We start from the raw sequence: 22,246 nt of genomic DNA, 5'->3' as shown, positions 1-22,246 counted from the left end.
TGCCTGTAATGGATTAGATTTATCTGAACGTCCCTCCACTTGTCCTCCTTCTATTCTGTATTTCTATTACACTGTTGCTGGTGCTTTCCTTTAGAGAATTGAGCAATTGCACGCGTATCTCCCCAGCTGGTTATTCCCAATGGCGCCATTTCTCCACTCACAATACACTTTCACCAAAGCAGCACACGAACAGTTCACAACCTGCGCTGTTGGAGAAATACTGTCACCCTTGGCCCGACAGCCAATAATCATCCCTTGTGCAACTCTGATAAATCGTCCCCTTTACCCGAGACAACAATGAGATTCTGTTCAGCCTATCACACACCTTATATACCCACCAAGCCGGCCCACAACAAGTCACTCCCTTCCTGAGCTACACGCTGCCGACGTCAGAAGTAGGAGGTGGTGATAATAATGGGACTCAACTCTTCTATTTATTCCATGGGATTCCGTGTAGTGATTACATTGTCTCATCTTCTCTCCATTCAGTTTCCTACAATATAGAATCCTCTCAGTATCTTCTATATAAGAGAATATTCCTGATTCATCCATCAAGGATGGAAAGAGACAGGAACAAGATGGCGGAAAGTCTATTAAATCTCACCCTAGAGATCATCTACCAGCTTACTGGAGAGGTGAGAGATTCTGATAATGTCATCATGACATCATTCTTATCTATAGTAATAACAGATGATATGACTGGAGAGGTGATGGACTCTGGACATGTATGTAGTGAGATTTATTAATGTGTCTCCCCATAACCAGGATTACACATTAGTGAAGAAGACCTCTAGTGGGCGCTGTCAGGCTCCTGTGTATGAAGGATGTGGAGGGACCCTGAGCCTAATCCTGGGTCCTCCACCTCACTCCCTGATAGAGGAGATCAATGGACAGAAGATCCTAGAAGTTACCAACAAGATGCTGGAGCTGCTGACTGGAGAGGTGACACTGCTGGGAATGCTGGGACATTATACAGTAACTGGAGGGGTCGGGGTGATGACTGTATCATTGTGTTGTCAGGTTCCTATAAGGTGTCAGGATGTCGCTGTCTATTTCTCCATGGAGGAGTGGGAGTATTTAGAAGGACACAAGGATCTGTACAAGGAGGTGATGATGGAGGACCACCAGCCCCTCACATCAGCAGGTAATAGACATGACTATATACACATGGACTTCCATTATTTGTATGTACAGAATGAATTCAGTCCCTGTCTGTGTTTCCTACAGGTAGATCGAGTAAGAGGACAACACCGGAGAGATGTCCCAGTCCTCTTCTTCCACAGGATGATCAGGTAGATGGAGATATTCCCTATGATGTGTAGACGGGCTGTGACGTCCTTGTGTCTGTGGTTTTCTGCATGTAGTAGTCATTCACCGTATTCTGCTGCTCAGACTGACGCTCCTGTTATCCTGTAATTCATAATATTTGAATTTGTTAAAATAATGAAAAATTTGTAATATTACTGTCAAATTTGACTCATTAGGAATCGATTCTCCCATCTGTACTCTCTGCTGACATCTACATTATTTGTATTCCAGCATTTCCATCAGGATATAGATCTGAGCACTATTACTACTACAGAGCCCTATGTGAGTGGTGATGAGGAGTGTGAGGAGGACATTCCTACAGGGAACCGCCCAGGTGAGGAGTCACCACTATATAAAGCACAGAAGGGTCACTGATTCTTCTCAGTCACCGACTGCTACAATTTTGTGGAGAATTTTTTTAGCCTCTTTTCTGTCACATTATCCAACTATATATTCCCTGATTCAGCTAATATACACATAATACATGAATAATAGTGCGATACTGTTATAGGTGAGAACTAATGTAGTATAGAATATGTTTCATCAATGTTCAGTATAAAATAACGGTGGTACCGCACACTCTTATAGCAGAGTTTTGGTGCTAGCAAAAAAAGGTCCTTCGACCTACGTAATCAAGTAGAAGTAAATTTTTCTGCACACACTATACTTGCATTGGGAAGGTGTAGTGATTTATTTTACAATAGAACAAACGCCATTGACACCGTGCAAAGAAAACAATTGAAAAAGGCAAACTAGATCAATCAATGTTTTTGACGTTTCGTTCGTTAGACCTTCATCGGAATAGATCTAGAAATAATGAACAAACATTAATCAACAATGTGACGTCACAAGGCTCAATATCATGGAGAAAATAAATAAATGTACTATATACAATATACCTGAAAGCCGTAATGAGACAACGAAGAGACAGAGAAGTAGAAAACAAACATATAGAGGAAACCAGGAGAACTATGTTATTCCAAAAGTATAAGAAAGGAGTAACAGTGTGACTACAGAACAAAGGTAAAAATCATGGTATGCAGCTGTATGAGGTGGTGTATAGAGAAAGCAGATAGATACAGTGTATGGGGGTAAGACAAAGACAGATGGCCACAGGAAATATATGAGATAAGAAGATAGAAGTAATGTGGGCCAGATAATGAGAGTAAATAGATAAAGCAGAGGGAAAAGATGTGAAAACAATGGTGGAGATTAGAGAATAAGAGACCTGAGTAGCAAAGAGTGAGAGACATAATACAGATAAAGCTTACCTAGTGCATAGCATGGCAGGGAGAAGTGTCAGGGCATGCAATGTATCAATGTGCATAAAAAAGCCTCTGATGAACTGACTTTGGTCGGGGAAACGGACCGTTAGGCTGCATTACTAGTTATGTATACCATTTGAGTCGTGTGTTTGTGTGTGGAGTAGGTTAACCACATGAGGACCGCCGTACGTAAATTTACGGCCTCATGTGCTGGTACCTAAAGACCGGACTATTGCCGAAATACGTCCGGCCTTTAGGTACCTTTCTGGCGGGGGGAGGGGTGCGGGGGGGACAGGGGTTAGGTGTTACTAACACCTAACCCCTTCCTCCATAACGTCCAGTCGGAACTGAGTCCGACTGGAAGTTTTAACCCTTTCGATCGCGCCGTGAAACATCACGGTGCGATCGAAAGGCATCCGCCGACAATTGAAGCTGATCGGCACCCCCCGCGGCGAGATCGGAGGGTGCCGATAGCAGTAAAAGGTAGTCTGGGGTCTGGCCAGTGACCCCAGACTGCCCGGAGCCCCCACATACCTGGTGATCCTGCCAGGACCTTCTGATGTCAGGCTGTGCGTCTACACAGCCTGACATCCTGCTACGGAATGCCATGTGGGACACCTGCAGGCTGTGTCTCACATGGCATTCTATATCAGCAAAGTATTGCTGATTGAAGTGTCCTAAATGGACACATGAAAAAGTAAAAAAAAATGTAAAAAAAATAAAATGAAGTGTATGAAAAAAATTAATAAAGTTATAAAGCCCAAAAATCCCTTTTTCTCAATAGAAAATGAATTATATAAAAAAAGAACTCAAAAGTAATAAAAACAATGCATATTTGGTATTGTCGCGTCCGTAACAATCTGTACAATAAAACGGAAATAATATTTAATGTACACGGCGAACGCCGGAAAAAAAAAACGGAAAAAACTCGCCGGAAGTAATGATTTTTCGCCATCTCACCATACAAAATATGCTATAAAAAGTGATCAAAAAGTCATATGCATCCGACAACAGTACCAATAAAAAGCGCAGGTTGTCCCGCAAAAAATAAACCCTCAACCAACTCTGTCAACCGAAAAATAAAAATGTTACGCCTCTTAGAAGATGCGATGCAAAAAACATTGATTTATGTCCCCAAATGTGTTTTTCCTCTGCAGAACTAGTAACACATAAAAAAATACTATAAATGAGGTATCGCCGTAACCGTACCGACCCGCAGAATAAAGGGAACATGTTACTTATACTGTACGCTGCATGGCGCAAAATTAAAAAAGTAAAACTCAATGCCAGGATTGATTTTTTTTTTTAAATCCTGCAAAAAAGGGTTAATAAAATGTATTCAATAAGATGTAGACACCCAAAAATGGTGTCATTACGAAATGCATCTCATCCCGCAAAGAATAAGCCCTTATATGGCCGCGTCACCAGAAACATAAAGAAAATATAGCATCTCACAATGTGAAGACAAAAACCCTCAAAAATCGCCAAATTATTAGAACACAACTGGGTGCGTCATGTAGGGAATATATAAGCTGTGTGAGCGGATATCAGGGGACACCCCAGATTTACAGCTTATGAGGGAACAGACACCAGAAGTGACCCCTAAAGTGACCCCCAGAGTGACTCCCCCAATCATAGGAGCTACGGGGACATAGTAGGGAATTTGGTGTTTGCAATGTCCTCCGCACCGCTTATATATTCCCTCTTCGCCATCCGCTGTGCAGTCACGTCCGGGATACTAATACTCACTACACCCCCTGATAAATTCTTTGAGGGGTGCAGTTTTCAAAATGGGGTCACTCCTGGTACCCCATGGAATCCACTTTTCTGGTACCTTACAGGCTCTACAAACATAACATGGCGTCCAGATACCAAACATCTGAATCTGTACTCCAAAAGCCGCATAGCGCTCCTTCCCTTCTGCACCCTGCTGTACGTCCAAACTGCAGTTTATGACACATGTATGACACATGTATGACACTGGTGTACCCGGGATAACGGACATAATGTCATATGTGGGTATAAACTGATACTAGGGCACAGCCGGACACAGAAGGGAAGAAGGGTCATTTGGTTTTTGGAGCACAGACGGTTTGGTTTTTGGATGCCATGACACTTTTGTAGAGCTGAAACGCCAGTAATTTGGAATCCCCTGAATTACCTTATTTTGGAAACTACACCCCTGAAGGATTTATCCAGGGGTACAGAGAGCATTTTTAACCCCCAAGTGTTGCTATAACTTTATATATATAACTATAACTGTAGTGGATTGTGAGAGGTGAAAATGACCATTTTTCCAGGAATACGTCCTTTCAGTGCGTAATATGTTGTGCCCACCTTGTATCAGAGATGAACGCTCTAAAAGCTGTTGTGCCCGGGATACCCGTTTAACAGTTTTTGGAGTGTCTCTGCTGACATAAGTCGGGCACAACATGTTGCACACTGAAATGGCAAATCTGTAAAATTTTCATTTTTAACTTCTCTATCAGTTGCGATTTCATTTCTGGAAACTAAATAAATGCAACACTCAAGGGTTAAAAATTCTCGCTACACCACTTGATAAATCCCATCAGTGGGGTAGTGTCCAAAATAGGGTGACATGTCTGCGGATTCCACTTTATTGGCAATTCAGGGGCTTTGCAAAAGTGGCAAAAAAACCCAAACTGTGCTCCAAAAACCAAAATAGCGCTCCTTCCCTTCTGTCCCCGGTTGTGCCCAAACAGCCATTTCTACCCACATATGGCATTAAGTACGTTATCCGGGGTACACCAGTGTCATACATGTGGGCATACACTGCTATTTGGGTACCCAGCAGGGTGCAGATGTGAAGGAGCAATATGTGCTTTTGGAGTGCAGATTTAGATTCTTCGTTTTTGGACACCACGTCACATTTGCAGAGACCCTAAAATTGCCCCTACAAAATGGGGTCACTTCTTGGTGAATTCCAGTTTACTGGAACCTCCAGGGCTCTGCAAAAACATCATGGCGCCCAGAGGGTCCCTCTAAATCTGTACCCCAAAAGCTAAAACGCACAGTGGTCCTTCCCTTCTGAGCCCTGCTGTGTGCCCAAGCAGCAGTTTACACCCACATATATAATTTTTTGACCCCCAGGATGGCCCACTTAATAGTTTTAGGAGTGCAGGTCTCTGACAACACAAAGTGGGTGCAACGTATTGGGCACCGAAATGGCATATTTTTAAAAATTTCAATTTTCATTTTGTACATTAATTTTTGGGAAGCATTTTAGGCTCAAAATGATAATACCCCTTGATACATTCCTTGACAGGTGTAGTTTCTAAAATGGGGTCACTTTTGAGGGGTTTCCATTGTATTGATACTTTAGGGGCTCTGCAAATGCGACATGGCACCTCAAAACTATTCCAGCAATATATGCCCTCCAAAATCCAAATAGCGCTCTTTCCATTCTGAGCCCCAGCATGTACCCATACAGCAGATTTTGGCCACATATGGGGTATTGCCGTGTTCAGAAGAAATTGTGTAACAAACTGTGGGGGGCTTTTAATTCTTAAACTATTTGCAAAATTAAAACTATGGCGCTAAATGGACGATTTATTGGGAAAAAAAGTAATTTTTCATTTTCACGTCCCAATGTTAATAAAATCTGTGAAACACCTGTGAGGCCAAAATACTCACTCTACCCCTAGACAAATTCTGTGAGGGGTGTAGTTTCCAAAATGGGGTCACTTATAGGGGGTTTCCACTGTATTGGTACTCTAAGGGCTCTGCAAATGCGACATGGGACCTGAAAAATATTCCAGCAAAATCTGCCCTTCAAAAGCCAAATAGCCCTCTTTCCATTCTGAGCCCCGCCATGTTCCCATACAGCAGATTATGACCACATATGGGGCATTTCTGTGTTCAGCAGAATTTGTGTAACGAACTTTATGGAGCTTTTTCTCCTTTATCCTCTTGTGAAAATTAAAAATTTGGGGCTAAATTGACAGTTTGTTGGAAAAAAAGTAATTTTTCATTTTCATGGCCCAATGTTAATAAAATCTGTGAAACAGCTGTAGGGTCAAAATGCTCACTCTACCCTTTAATATGTTCTGTGGGGGGTATAGTTTCCCAAATGGGGTCACTTTTAGGGGGTTTCCACTGTATTGGTTCTCTAGGGGCTCTGCAAATCAGACATGGCACCTAAAATTATTCCAGCAAAATCTGCCATCCAAAAGCCAAATAGCGCTCCTTCCATTCTGAGCCCCGCCATGTTCCCATACAGCAGATTATAGCCACATATGGGGTATTGCCGTGTTCAGGAGAAATTGTTTAACAAACTGTGGGGGGCTTTTACTCCTTTAACCCCTTGTGAAAATGAAAACTTTGGAGATAAAGTGACATTTTAGTAATTTTTCATTTACACATCCCAATGTTAGTAAAATCTGTGAAACAACTGTAGGGTCTAAATGCTGACTATACCCCTTGATGAATTCTGTGAGGCGTGTGGATTCTAAAATGGGGTCACTTTTGGGGGGTTTCCATTGTTTTGGTACTCTAGGGTCTCTGCAAATAAGGCATGGCACTGAAAATTATTCCAGCAAAATCTGCTGTTCAAACACCCAGTGTCGCTCCTTCCCTTCCATGCACTGCCGTGTGCCCAAAAATCAGTTTACACCCACATGTGGGGTATTTCTGTGCACGGGAGAAATTGCACAATAAACTGTCAGATGCATTTTCTCCTTCAACCCTTTGTGAATGTGTTAATTTTGGGTCTAAATGAATGTATTAGTGAAAAAAAATGAAATGTCTAAATTTCACTGCCATATTATTTTTATTCTTATGAAATGCTTAAAGGGTTAACAAACATCCCAAATGCTGTTTTGAATAATTTGAGGGGTGCAGTTTTGAAAATGGGGTAATTTATGGGGGTTTCTATTATACAGGCCTTTATAATTACTTTCAGAACTGAAGTGGTCCCTAAAAAATTGGTTTGGAGAATTTTCTTGTAAATCTGGAAAATTGCTGTTACACTTGTAAGCCTTGTAACGTCCAAAATAAATTAAAAGACAATCAAAATATGATGCCAATATAAAGCAGAGATATGGGAGATAATATTTATTCATGTATTTGGGTGGTATGACTATCTGCCTGAAAAGCAGATAATTTCACATTTTGAAAATTGCAATTTTTTTCAAATTTCCATCAAATTTCCTAGTTTTTTTTATAAATAAATGCAAAAATATTGATTAGTGTTTACCACTAACATGAAGTATAATGTGTTACAAGAAAACAATCTCAAATTCATTTGTGTAAGTTAAAGTGTCTCAAAGTTATTGCCATTTAAAGTGACACATGTCAGTTTTGAAAAAAGAGGCCTGGTCTTTAACATACTTTTGGGCCTGGTCCTTAACCGGTTAAAGCATTGGGGGAAATTTAACCCTATAGATACTTTGGCTGTGTGTAACTGGTAATTACCAGATGTATGCTTGTGGTCTTCCCTAGCTAGTTAAATACTAGCAAACATAAGTACTAGCAAACATTGGAATTAGGGTGGGCTTATTGTTTCTAATCTCTTATTGACAATAGAGGAGATTTTAGTGCCCCCTAGGTTCTGGTACTAGTCCTGCTGTCTCATGCATGGAGGGTGGGAATTGTATTGAAGGGAATTGACTAAAAGACTGAGCTGCTTCTGTAGGTTGACACAGTATCTAATACAGCCATTAGAATATTACCCTACTCTACTGTTGTTTCAATATCCCCTTTATATGGACGGTAGTTTATTATGCCGTTCTGAACTTTTAAAATAAATTAATAAAAGTTGAGTTTTAGTGCACTTTAATATATTTTGTTTGCTCCATGCAAGTAAAAGCCCAATGACTCGGGTTATATAGAGGTAGCTACACAGGAAATGACATCCAAATGGGGAGGAAGTAGGGGGGATATGCGTTCCAAAAAGGGGGATGAACAATGTAAAGAAGTGTATGGATGTAAATGAATAAAAGTGGAATGTCAGGCCAAATGTGAGTGAATCATATGTGTAGAAATGAAAAAAGAGGACAGAACAAAAAAATGGACAAGAAAGCCAACTAAATAAAGTAGAGAAGGGGAAAGAAGGAAGAAAAAGAGAAAACATAACATAAAATGAGATTACACGGTGGGATAGACGAGGGGGGGGACTGATAATAATGGATCAGGGGGGAAAAATGGGGGGTCAAAAAAGGGAAAAACTATCTTGCGCTACCATATATCTGTACTATACCCATAGGTGATGAAGAGTTGTCACTTCGTCTGTGAAAGAAAATAAAAAATATATTAAAGCAGTCGTATGGTTAGGGATACAGAGCACACAAGTATCCAATGTAATGAGCAAGATCCACATCTACCTATGGAAAAAGGAAATTTAAGTAAGACAAAAGATATAGTGAAATATCACATCAACAAGGTAGCAAAGCATTCAATACGTAAATGTTCGATCATACGCTCGGTTGAGTCCCATAGGTTCGATGGTATTGAGTGAGTGTATCCAAAAGGATTCACGCTGCGTAAGAATAGCGATCCGGTTGCCCCCTCTGCGGCGTTGTGGAATGTGTTCAACTACCTGAAAACGTAATTGTGATACGTTGTGCCTTGCTTGGCTAAAATGTGCTGGTACAGGAAGAGAATCCACGTGATTTCTGATGGTAGACTTGTGCTTGGAGATACGGTCCCGTATATGGTGAGTAGTTTCACCTACATAAAGTAGGCCACAAGGACATTTGAGCAAATAAACTACGAAAGAGGAATCACACGTGAAGAAATCCTTGATAGGAAACCGGCGTCCTGTATGGGGATGTGAGAAATGATCCCCCCTGATCACCGCAGAGCATTGTATGCAGTGGAGACAAGGGTAAGTACCCTTCCTAGCCGTAGATAGAAAAGTTTGACGGGAAACTCTATTAGTGCTACCAAAATCTGCTTTAACTAAGGTATCCCTTAAGTTCTCTCTCTCTTGAAACTTATGAGTGGAGGGTGTTTAAATTCCTCCACATCGGGGAGTGTTCTGCACAAGATGGGCCAATGCCTCCGTATTAAGCCATTGATTTTATGTGACATAGGGTGAAACTTCTGGACAAACGGAATACTTTTGTTGGTGGGATGAACTGCTTGGTCATTATTAGGGCTATGTGTAAGAGCCTCCTTGAGTACTCTAGTGGGATAGCCTCTTTCAGTGAAGCTCTGGGTCATTTCAGTGAGACGTAGTTGTTGAGTGTCAGGATTGGTTACAATTCGTTTCACTCTTTGAAATTGTGAACTAGGAAGTGATTTCTTAGTGTTTGGTGGATGGTTGCTAGTGTAGGCCAATAGGCTATTCCTATCTGTAGGCTTGGTGTAAAGGTCAAAACCTATATGGCCTGTAGGATTTTTCAGGACCCACGTGTCCAAGAAGTTGAGTTTCAGTTTGTCATAGTGTATAGTGAATTGTAGTTCAGGGTATATGCTATTAAGATTACTGTAAAAAGAGAGGAGATTGTCCAAGGGACCATTCCAAACACAAAAGATGTCGTCAATATAACGATGCCAATACACAGAGAATTGTTGGAATAAGGTATTGGAGTATACATGGTTTAACTCGAAAATATACATAAAGATATTAGCATATGGGGATGCCACGTTTGTATATTTTCGAGTTAGACCATGTATACTCCTGTAGGCGAGACACTTAGTTTGCTCCTTCCTTTCCTCACACTTCTTGTCCGTTTGGATACCGAAGTACTCTTATCCCTTCATTTGACATCCCAATGTTTTTCGTTGAGTCTCGCTTTAGGAGGCAGGGGTCCACAGCAAAGATGGTAGATGCTTGGCCTCAATGACGACCCATTGTTTGTCACAGCCCTGATAGTTCCTGTTATGTAATGTCAAGATCCTAAATTTGAGTGTACTGCAGCCTGAACACCAAACAATCCGATTATAAATGTGTGAAGAAAATGTACTGTAGCTGGATAGGCAAGGCCTGGAACATGTAGAAAAGTTGAGGGACTATGTCCATTTTGAAGGCGTTAATATGACCAAATCAGGACAGTCATAAAGTGCCGCACCTACACAGGTCAGACCAATGGACTCTAGCAATGGATAATAGTTCAAATAATACCAAAAGGGTAGCGATAGGAGGGGACCTGTACCCCTAGGTATATAATATAGGTAGTTTGCCAACAGTGGAAGGATTGGTGGAGCAGAGAATTGACCTCTGCAGCAGACAGCGTGACATTCAAGGCCTTAGTTATATTCACTTTAAAGTTACTCAGGTTACCGAAACAATGGAATTCTTCAAGACTGAGGAGAACAATATATTGGGCTGGGACACGTATAATAGGAGGTCGTCTGTATATAGATCTCTCTTCTCCTGTTCAGCACACATTTGATGACCATGTACAATACAGCCCCAGGAATAGATTAGCATACGAGGGCGCACAAGTCGCCCCCATAGCTGTTCCCTGGAGCTGTAGGAAGGGGTGGTCCTTAAATACAAAATAATTGTGAGTTAGTGCAAAGTATAATAACTCTAAAATCAAGTTCACCAAAGAGTGATCTAAATCAGTCATAAGTAAAAAGATTCTCGATGCGCGTACTCTTTGGTCATGGCATATAGATATGTATAGGGATTCCACGTCACAGGTGACCAATAATGTGTCCTCATCCGAATGTAGCCCATCAAGATGCCTCAGCATATCTGATGTGTCCTTTATATATGAAGGCAATGTCTTAACACATTTCTTAAGGTAATGGTCAACAAACCTACAAATGTTCTCACAAAGACTGCCGCTCCCCGACACTATAGGTCATCCTGGTGGAACATCACAATCTTTGGAGAAAGACAGTGTGGCAATTTCAGGAAAATCAACACTAAGACCCTGCATGATCTCTTCACTAATAATCCCCATAGCACAGGCACCTTTAAGTATATGGTCCAATTCTGTGTTAAATAGATGTGTAGAATCAGCAGGAAGGCATCGATAACAAGTCTTGTTATTCAGCTGTCTAAAAGCTTCACTCTCTTACATCTGCGTCGGTCAGATCACGACGTTCCCTCCCTTATCAGCCGGTTTAATAACAATATCTTCTAATGCGTGTAGTTCATGTAGTGTCTGACGTTATTTATCAATAAGATTAGGTTCAAAAATTTCATCTGGTATCTGAGCTAAATCTTCTTTTACTAATTTAACAAAAATTTCATCTGCTGGACTGAAAGATAAAGGGAGGGAACGCTGCGAGCGCTGCCGCAGATGTAGGGGAGCGTCAGGGACGTTTCACATTTACTACATCCAAAGAAATATCAGGGGCACATGTCTCGTTTTGCTCATCCAAAAACAGCTCAAGATCTAACAGCTGTTCAAATGTAGTATCAAGATTCTCAATCCAAGTATCCCCAGGGTTTCAGCTTCACCACCATCACTCTGACCAAAGAACTTCTTCCACAAAACTTTACGTGCAAATAATTCAGTATCCTTCATCCAAGTAAAGCGATCAAATTTACCTGTGGGGGCAAAGGACAGTCCATCTCTGTAACACTCCGACTTAAGAATCAGTCAAATGATAAGAAGATAAATTAAATACCTTCAAGCCTTCCTGCGTTTGTGTCTTGTGTTGGATCCTACCACCTTGCGTTTGGATGATGGGGCTTTGAGGACATCTGTTTTATAATTTTAATATCTCCGTTACTAGAGATGAGCGAGTACTGTTCGGATCAGCCGATCCGAACAGCACGCTCGCATAGAAATGAATGGACGTAGCCGGCACGCGGGGGGTTAAGCGGCCGGCCGACGTCAAAGCGGAAGTACCCGGTGCATCCATTCATTTCTATGGAGCGTGCTGTTCGGATCGGCTGATCCGAACAGTACTTGCTCATCTCTATCCATTACCTTTCCTTTGATAAGCGGCACGCTCCAGCGATGCTCCGCACTCACGGTCATGTGACCCAGCTGCGTCATGATGTTCATGTGACTGACACGTCATTGACGTTGCCGGCGTATGCACGCATGTGCAGTTTGACTCTCCGGGACGCCAACACTGTAGGTGTGCGCCAGTGAACCTCATCTTACCCCCTATATGAGGATGCCATCTGTCCCAGGTAGATTACATCTTCTGAGGGAGCCTTGTTGAGGTGAATCACGTAGGGGTGTGCTTTATATATGTCTTGTCCTTGTCTCCGGACTATTTAGCTGTGTAACATGACTATTTATCTATTTCTATTATCCTCATGACCATTTTGTCTTACTGACTCTCTGTTATGTAGATACTCCGCAGATCCTTCATTACCATTTGCTCTGACTATATATTATGAACTACTTTTTCTTCATTTCTGCAGATTCTTGGTTTCTACTAGACATCATTTGATGAGGTTTTTTGTCCCTTAGGGACTGTTTTGTTTTCTTTTTTCCTTCATTACGGGATATTGTTAGACCATATATATCCTCTATTTGATAGATATTGATATATATTATGTGTGGGCTTGTAATATTTATACCATAGCTCATTTACTCCATCTAATCTGTGTCAGATTTTATTCCATCTCTATTCTACCATGTTGTAACAGCAAATATCATTCTGATTATTAATGTCTTATATTTATGTCTGGGAGTCATTTTGCTCTTAGTGTCTATGTTGCTTTTTTGGCTTATTCCATCTGCCCTGCTGTTATATAATTGCTTTTATTATTTTATCCTTTCTCTATAAATTTATATTTTTATATAAATGATAATTTGTATTATTTCGGAAGTTTTGGTCAGTGCTTTTTTTCATGGTTTATACCTCCTTCCTGAGCTACACGCTGCCGACGTCAGAAGTAGGAGGTGGTGATAATAATGGGACTCAACTCTTCTATTTATTCCATGGGATTCCGTGTAGTGATTACATTGTCTCATCTTCTCTCCATTCAGGTTCCTACAATATAGAATTCTCTCAGTATCTTCTATATAAGAGAATATTCCTGATTGATCCATCAAGGATGGAAAGAGACAGGAACAAGATGGCGGAAAGTCTATTCAATCTCACCCTAGAGATCATCTACCAGCTTACTGGAGAGGTGAGAGATTCTGATGATGTCATCATGACATCATTCTTATCTATAGTAATAACAGATGATATGACTGGAGAGGTGATGGACTCTGGACATGTATGTAGTGAGATTTATTAATGTGTCTCCCCATAACCAGGATTACACAGTAGTGAAGAAGACCTCTAGTGGGCGCTGTCAGGCTCCTGTGTATGAAGGATGTGGAGAAAACCTGAGCCCAATCCCGAGCCCTCCACCTCACGCCCTGATACAGGAGGAGATCAATGGACAGAAGATCCTAGAACTCACCAACAAGATGCTGGAGCTGCTGACAGGAGAGGTGACACTGCTGGGAATGCTGGGACATTATACAGTAACTGGAGGGGTCGGGGTGATGACTGTATCATTGTGTTGTCAGGTTCCTATAAGGTGTCAGGATGTCGCTGTCTATTTCTCCATGGAGGAGTGGGAGTATTTAGAAGGACACAAGGATCTGTACAAGGAGGTGATGATGGAGGACCAGCAGCCCCTCACATCAGCAGGTAATAGACATGACTATATACACATGGACTTCCATTATTTGTATGTACAGAATAAATTTAGTCCCTGTCTGCGTTTCCTACAGGTAGATCCGGTAAGAGGACAACACCGGAGAGATGTCCCAGTCCTCTTCTTCCACAGGATGATCAGGTAGATGGAGATATTCCCTATGATGTGTAGACGGGCTGTGAAGTCCTTGTTGTCAGTCTTGGGTTATCCAGCAGTATTAGATGGTTTATACTTGTGTAATGAGAGGTGGAGATGGAGGATGAAGCTGACCATAGACATTACATGTTGTCTGGACCTTCACACAATGTTCTGACTATGAAAACTTCTGTTTGGGATGAGGAACCAAAGAGACTACTTAACAAATTTCTCCCCACGAGACAAGTAACCCCGGATGTATCTGATAGAATCTGATCTCCTCCACTGAAATATCCGGAAGCAGGTCTAGCCATGCTGAGTATACATGTGTATGAGGTTCTCACAGTTGTCAGTGAGCCGTCATCTAATATCTATGTCCAGCTTCAGATTTGCTGCTCTTTGCCTTAGATAACTCCTCCTGTCAGGTCATTATGGTGATAAATAAACATTTAGAACATTCTCCATCACTTTCCCATTTGTCCGGTGACCTTTACATTATTTGTTTCACAGATTTTCCATCAGGATAAAGATGTGAGCGACATGAATGTTATATCTATGAGAATAAAGGAAGAGCCCTATGTAAGTGGTGATGAGGAGTGTGAGGAGGACATTCCTATAGGGAACCGCCCAGGTGAGGAGTCACCACTATATAAAGCACAGAAGGGTCACTGATTCTATTCAGACATTGTTTAGACTATTTGTTGTTCCCGGATTCAGGTAAAATACTAATAATACCTGAATATAAATGTGATACCGCTATAGGGGGTAATAAATGTAGTATAGAATAGAACGGACAGCAGGAATATGGACTTGACATCGATGTGAACGAGGCAAATTTCTTCCTCACCGGCTGTCAGTCCTCGTGAAGGGAAAGAATTTAGCAGAATTATATAGCAGATTATTTCAGGTAGCGGAAAAATAATCCTCCTGCTCGATCTTCAGGCAGATTCCACCTCAGAGCTCTATGGAAATAAATGAGAGGTGGAAAATCCCGCCTGGCCAGTAAGGAATCTGATGGAGATTCGGGGGCTGATTTGGTAAAGCGGAAAAATTCTTCTTCTGAATTCCTGAAGCAGCTTCTACAAATGTCACTGTGTAACCCTCACCTTAGACCCCAATCACACTATGGAATCCGGACTAGAAAATCTGGTCAGTACATCAGTCACATTTCCCAGCCTGAACTCTGTCCACACACCAGGACTCCCTGTATCTTAGTGATCTATGACACTAGGAGTCCCTGCTTCCTTGTGACTCCACAGACCCTACTACATACTGTATGGGACAGCAGATCCTCGGTGAGTTCAGGCTGGGAAATCCAGCAGATGTGGTTTGGATTCTATTGTGTGTATGGGGTGTAATACAGTAAGATTTATGGCATCCTACAGTATTATTCCACATAAGTGGCCATATTTAAGCAGCCATGGATTGTGTTCCTGTGGTTTGGGCTCTGAGACTTATTTCACTTTGAAATCTTAGAAGAGACCTCTAGATAAGACGATCTATATCAGGACAGGACAACTAGTAATGTAGGCAGCGGCCTGGACTTAGCAGTACAAAATAAGGACCTTGATGTTCGGTCCTAAATGTGGGTTCTGTTGGGATAAGATAAACTACTCTAGGTGCAGAAATTGTAATGAGATTGTGATGAATGTCCTTTATGTAACGTGAGCAAGGTGATCTACCAGGGACAGGCAGGGCCGCCATCAGAACAGTGCTGGTGCTGTCAGCGGCCCGGTCACCGCTCTAAGGAAAAAGGAAGCCGATAACTTGTACCAGTGTAACCAAGCAGCAATATGTACCAAAGTATAGTAACCTGCTGTGCACCATTATTAATCAGAAAAGTAGCCCCAAAAAGGCCTAAAATGTAACTTTTAATAAATATTTTTAAAATCACCAAACTAAACCAAAAACACTGAATAAACAAGGGATATACCCAGAACTATGACCTGATATATTCAGCTCACTCAGGCTCCACATCTCACCATCTACTACAGCTCGGAACGTGAGACTCCCATCATTTTATAGACAATCTTGGCTATTTAGCATATGATTAGTTATGCAGATTCTTTTCATGTAACTGCTTTGTTACTGTTTTGCTCCTCTTGGATACTACAAAGTACAACCTGTTCTCACATTCCCTAATAGCTCAGGGACTTTAGTTTGATTCCCAAGTGAAAGGTCACTGGTTCAAATCAAGTGTCAGCCATGAAGAAGATTTCCCAAGAAAAGAGAAATAACATCATCCAGCTCATCGATAGCGGTCTCGGGGCAAAGAAAGTTGCCAAACTGCTTCATGTAAGTGCCATGACTGTGGGAAGAATACGAAATGAAGTCCGTCCATTCATTCCAAAGACAAGAGGTGATCGTTCAGGCAAAATATCAGAGTCAGTAAGTCGGCTCACCACAAGATCTATCAGTTGTGGAGTGACAAACATGGCAGTGCAGGTGGCTCGTATGCTTCGTAATAGGGAGATTGCAAACGTGCATTATACAAGTCTGGAATGTTTGCCCAAAAGATGAGGAAGCCTTAAAATAAAAATGGACATAAAAAGCATTAGCTCAAGTTTGCAAAAAAAGTACGAAAAGTGGAAGGTAGGAGATTGGAAATAGGTGATTTACAGTGATGAGATGAAAGTTAATAGACTGGACTCTGATGGGTCACAGACAAAGGGGTTGTATACTTTACAAGGATTGATGGTGGTCTCACTGCCGAGCTATATGTGAGTATCCTACAAGACGAGTTACTTTGTATGACCAAGTACCATGGATATGAGAAGGATGACATAGTGTTCCAGCAGGACAATGACCTCAAGCATATGTCAAGATTCGAAGAAATAGTTCACTGACGGTAAAGCAGAGGTTCTGATTTGGCCCCACCGTCCCCAGACTACAACCAAATCAAACACTTGTCGGTACAGGTGAAGGAAAATCTGTAGTTGTACCCAAGTGAGTCGACCAGTATGCACCAACACTGGGAACATGTAGAAGAGATCTGGGATCTGATTTTAGTCGAGACATGCTTGAATCTGATCCAGAGCATTTCCATAAGGATTCAGGCAGTGTTGAAAGCCAATGGAGGATTTATAAAATAATTAAAATTTAGATTTTTAGGAGCAAAATGGTAACAATGAAGTTACATGACAAGAATCTGCATAACTAATCATATGCTAAATGGTTTCAAGTCTAATTTATGTCTAAAATGGCCAAGATGATTGTCTATAAGATGATGGTAGTCTCACGTTCCGAGCTGTAGTGAACGGTGAGATATGGAGGTTGAAAGTCATAAGTTCTAAACATTGTTACCCTTCTGTTCATCAGTGTAAGTGCCAGCACCCCTTTTCCTTAGTGCTGTGACTGGGTGGGCCCACTTATTTCATCTACCAGCAACTCTACAGTGACCTAGAGCAGCGGTGGTATCTGCCATTGAGACTGTCACTGACATCAGTCACAGCACAGTAAATACTAATGAAATAGGCCACGTTACCATTGTTTGCTCAGTGGGGAATATATTTATAAGGTTATGTTATTTAATAATAGTAATATCTATTTTCCTCTTGTCAGATGACTGTACCAGGAGCTCAGAGGAACATCTAATACCTACAGATTATAAAGCAAAGGATCATGGTATCACACAAGATCCATATGAAGAACATGCTATTCCCCCAGATGTACCCTCAGCCTTTCAGAAAAAAGATCTCCCTTCTAATTTAACACAGTCTGTTAAGCAAAATAAAAGACGGAGAAGGGGTGTTATACATCAGAGAACTCACACAGGAGAGAAGCCATTTTCATGTTCAGAATGTGGGAAATGTTTTATCTCTAAATCACATCTTGTTTCGCATCAAAGAACTCACACAGGGGAGAAGCCATTTTCATGTTCAAAATGTGGGAAATGTTTTACTTTTAAATCAAATCTTGTTGCGCATCAAATAACTCACACAGGGGAGAAGCCATTTTCATGTTCAGAATGTGGGAAATGTTTTACTTTTAAATCAGATCTTGTTAAACATCAAAGAACTCACACAGGGGAGAAGCCATTTTCATGTTCAGGATGTGGGAAATGTTTTGCTCAGAAATCAGTTCTTGTTATACATCAAAGAACTCACACAGGGGAGAAGCCATTTTCATGCCCAGAATGTGGGAAATGTTTTAATTGTAAATCGAATCTTGTTAAACATCAAATATCTCATACAGGGGAGAAGCCATTTTCATGTTCAGAATGTGGGAAATGTTTTGCTGAGAAATCAGTTCTTGTTAACCATCAAAGAACTCACACAGGGGATAAGCCATTTTCATGTTCAGAATGTGGGAAATGTTTTACTCAGAAAATACATCTTGTTTCACATCAAATAACTCACACAGGAGAGAAGCCATATTTGTGCTCGGAATGTGGGAAATATTTTATCTCTGAATCAAATCTTGTTCAACATCAAAGAACTCATACAGGGGAGAAGCCATTTTCATGTTCAGAATGTGAGAAGTGTTTTACCTTTAAATCAAAACTTGTTAAACATCAGAGAACTCACACAGGAGAGAAGCCATTTTCATGTTCAGAATGTGGGAAATGTTTTGCTCTGAAATCAGTTCTTGTTACACATAAAATAACTCACACAGGGGAGAAGCCATTTTCATGTTCAGAGTGTGGGAAATGTTTTAATTGGAAATCAAATCTGGTTAAACATCAAATATCTCATACAGGGGAGAAGCCATTTTCATGTTCAGAATGTGGGAAATGTTTTGCTGAGAAATCAGTTCTTGTTAACCATCAAAGAACTCACACAGGGGAGAAGCCATTTTCATGTTCAGAATGTGGGAAATGTTTTACTCAGAAAATACATCTTGTTTCACATCAAAGAACTCACACAGGAGAGAAGCCATATTTGTGCTCGGAATGTGGGAAATGTTTTATCTCTAAATCATATCTTGTTGAGCATCAAAGAATTCACACAGAAGAGAAGCCATTTTCATGTTCAGAATGTGGGAAATGTTTTATCTCTAAATCAAATCTTGTTCAACATCAAAGAACTCACACAGGGGAGAAGCCATTTTCATGCCCAGAATGTGGGAAATGTTTTATCTCTAAATCAAAACTTGTTAAACATCAGAGAACTCACACAGGGGAGAAGACATTTTCATGTTCAGAATGTGGAAAATGTTTTACTGCTAAATCAAGTCTTGTTGAACATCAAATAACTCACACAGGGTAGAAGCCATTTTCATGTTCAGAATGTGAAAAGTGTTTTATCGTTAAATCAGAACTTGTTCAATATCAAAGAACTCACACAGGAGAGAAGCCATTTTCATGCCCGGATTGTGGGAAATGTTTTAACGCTAAATCAAATCTTGTTCATCATCAAAGAACTCACACAGCGGAGAAGCCATTTTCATGTTCAGAATATGGGAAGTGTTTTGCTCTGAAATCAGTTCTTGTTACACATAAAAGAACTCACACAGGGGAGAAGCCATTTTCATGTTTAGAATGTGGGAAATGTTTTATCTCTAAATCAGATCTTGTTTACCATCAAAGAACTCACACAGAGGAGAAGCCATTTTCATGTTCAGAATGTGGGAAATGTTTTATCTCTACATCAAATCTTGTTAACCATCAAAGAACTCACACAGGGGAGAAGCCATTTTCATGTTCAGAATGTGGGAAATGTTTTGCTCAGAAATCAAATCTTGTTAACCATCAAAGAATTCACACAGGGGAGAAGCTATTTTCATGTTCAGAATGTGGGAAATGTTTTACTGCTAAATCAAGTTTTTGTTGAACATCAAAGAACTCACACAGGAGAGAAGCCATTTTAATATCCACATGAGAAGTATGTTTAACCAAAAGTCATCTCCAACTGCACATCTAAGAAAAACAGAAAAAAAGCATTTTTCTTTCCTGATTGTTTTACCTCCAATTCATATCTTAAATCTTAGAGAGCTCACCTCGGGTTCTTTTGTCTTAAACTGATTGACAATATGAATAAAATATTTGTATTGGAATTACACCTGCATGTTTGTGACAGTCCTTTATTCCTGGCAGGCCTGGGGTGACAAGAGGTATTTTTGTGGCCTCTACTTTTATTCATTTTTTTGTTCATTCAAAGTTTTGATTTTTAACAAAAATAAAAGAACAAGGATGAAACAGGACGGTACAAAAGTCATCCCAAGTACAGCATAGTATCCAGGTAACAACAGGAGCAAGAACCTCGAGCGGCAGCTTCAGGGAGAAGAAGGGAAAAGGGGGAAGAGGGACAGAGAAGAGCATAGAGGAAAGAAGGAGAAGAGAGGGAGGAAGGAAGTAGAATGAATATCTTAGTGAGTAAGACGATAACCAACTGAAGGAGGAGAGAAGGAAAAACAAGGTAACAGGAAGGTAGGGAGGGGGCTGAAAAAAAAAGTCTGGGCTAAGGCCCAGAAGTTCGTATAGTCCAAGCCATCTAACGGTAGGATTAGTACATGTCTATGTCTCACAAGGCAAAGGCATACGAGAGGGATATAGACAAGTAATAAATAGAGATGAGCGAACACTAAAATGTTCGAGGTTCGAAATCCGATTCGAACAGCCGCTCACTGTTCGAGTGTTCGAACGGGTTTCGAACCCCATTATAGTCTATGGGGAACATATACTCGTTAAGGGGGAAACCCAAATCCGTCTCTGGAGGGTCACCAAGTCCATTATGACACCACAGGAAATGATGCCAACACCTCTGGAATGACACTGGGACAGCAGGAGAAGCATGTCTGGGGGCATCTAACACACCAAAGACCCTCTATTACCCCAACATCACAGCCTAACAACTACACACTTTACACATTCCAAAAAACCTCTATCAAAGTGGGAAAATACCTGGAAACCTTCTTTACTCCCCAAATGGATGGACACAAACCCCAATTTTAGCTCAACAAACATTAACAACCACCCCTTTAAACCATGACAACCAGAGATGGAATACGCAATGGGAAATCCTTTAGTCCTCACCCTCAACTGTCATTGTGGATGTGTGTGTGATGTGGTAACACCTTCCAAAATTCACTTTTATGGCCCTTTACGTGAGCCCTTCCAAACAAAGTTACAGGACCTTAAGCTGAGCTACCAGCAGAGATTGAGGCCCTTGGCATGAGTAGAGCCTTGCACCAGCAGTGTTTTTGGCCCTTAGGGTGAGTTGAGCCTTGCATCAGCGTGTGTCCCGTAACATCAGGCGGGCCCTAAGTTCTGCGCTTTGCACAAAAGTTCCAATTGACCACCGACGCGTGGACAAGTGTATGTAGACAGGGACGCTACATTTCACTGACGGCACACTGGGTGAATGTAGTTGAGGCTGGGACCGGGTCGCAAACTGTGGCGGCCTGCCTTCTCCACCCATTATTCCTGGCAGGAGTGCTGAAACACCACCCTCCTCCTCCTCCTCAGCCGTTGAATCGACCCCAGCTACTGGTGTGGGGAGACGTCAGCAGGCCGTGCTAAGCTCATCAGCTTGAGGGACAGACAGCACAGTGCCTCCGAGGTCAGGGATGCCATCCTGGCTGAGATGGCAATGTTTTTTTCCCTGCTACACCTGGGGCCTGGCATTTTTGCGCCTGTGATAATGGCCGGAACCTGATAGCAGATCTGGAGCTTCCCAGACTCAAACATGGTCCACACATGGCCCACGTGTTCAAATTATTGGTGCAACGTTTTCTAACAACTTAACCCAATTTACCCAAGCCACTGGTTAAAGTGCGGCGCTTAAGCTCCCACTTTGGCAAGTCTACAGTACCTGGAGTTAGCCGCAATACACTCCAGCAAGGCCTACATCTGCCTGAAGCACCTACTGTTGTGAGAGGTCACCACACGCTCAAATCCTAGATACCATATGTTGAGCAGGGTGTGTGAGCAGCAGAGACCTTTGATGGAGTTCCATCTACAAAACCCAAGGGTTCCTCAAAGTCAACTCCCTCAGTTTCTGCACCATGAGTTTCCATGGGTGGCAGAGTTATGGCTAGAGGCAGAGGCATGGATAGGGGTGAT

General features: G+C 41.4%; 3 protein-coding genes across 3 annotated transcripts in view; all 3 read left to right on the top strand.

Annotated features, from left to right (window-relative positions):
- LOC142190702 (gastrula zinc finger protein XlCGF66.1-like) overlaps positions 1–14,347 on the top strand; it is a 403,831-nt gene extending 389,484 nt beyond the window's left edge. The window contains exons 2-5 of the mRNA XM_075262310.1: positions 13,445–13,590; positions 13,721–13,900; positions 13,979–14,102; positions 14,186–14,347. Of these exons, the coding sequence (XP_075118411.1) occupies positions 13,513–13,590; positions 13,721–13,900; positions 13,979–14,102; positions 14,186–14,280 (477 nt within the window). The 5' untranslated portion in view covers positions 13,445–13,512 and the 3' untranslated portion in view covers positions 14,281–14,347. The remainder of the gene's footprint in view (positions 1–13,444; positions 13,591–13,720; positions 13,901–13,978; positions 14,103–14,185) is intronic.
- LOC142190048 (uncharacterized) overlaps positions 1–22,246 on the top strand; it is a 371,533-nt gene that overhangs the window by 109,577 nt on the left and 239,710 nt on the right. The window lies entirely within an intron of this gene.
- LOC142189622 (uncharacterized) overlaps positions 1–22,246 on the top strand; it is a 131,369-nt gene that overhangs the window by 5,174 nt on the left and 103,949 nt on the right. The window contains 6 exon segments of the mRNA XM_075262231.1: positions 490–635; positions 766–942; positions 1,021–1,144; positions 1,228–1,316; positions 1,540–1,642; positions 17,806–20,010. Of these exon segments, the coding sequence (XP_075118332.1) occupies positions 558–635; positions 766–942; positions 1,021–1,144; positions 1,228–1,316; positions 1,540–1,642; positions 17,806–20,010 (2,776 nt within the window). The 5' untranslated portion in view covers positions 490–557.

This window comes from Leptodactylus fuscus, chromosome 1, assembly GCF_031893055.1.
Source record: "Leptodactylus fuscus isolate aLepFus1 chromosome 1, aLepFus1.hap2, whole genome shotgun sequence".
NCBI classification, from domain to species: domain Eukaryota; kingdom Metazoa; phylum Chordata; class Amphibia; order Anura; family Leptodactylidae; genus Leptodactylus; species Leptodactylus fuscus.
Note: the sequence above shows the minus strand (reverse complement) of the source record. Positions and strands in the feature narration are given on the sequence as shown.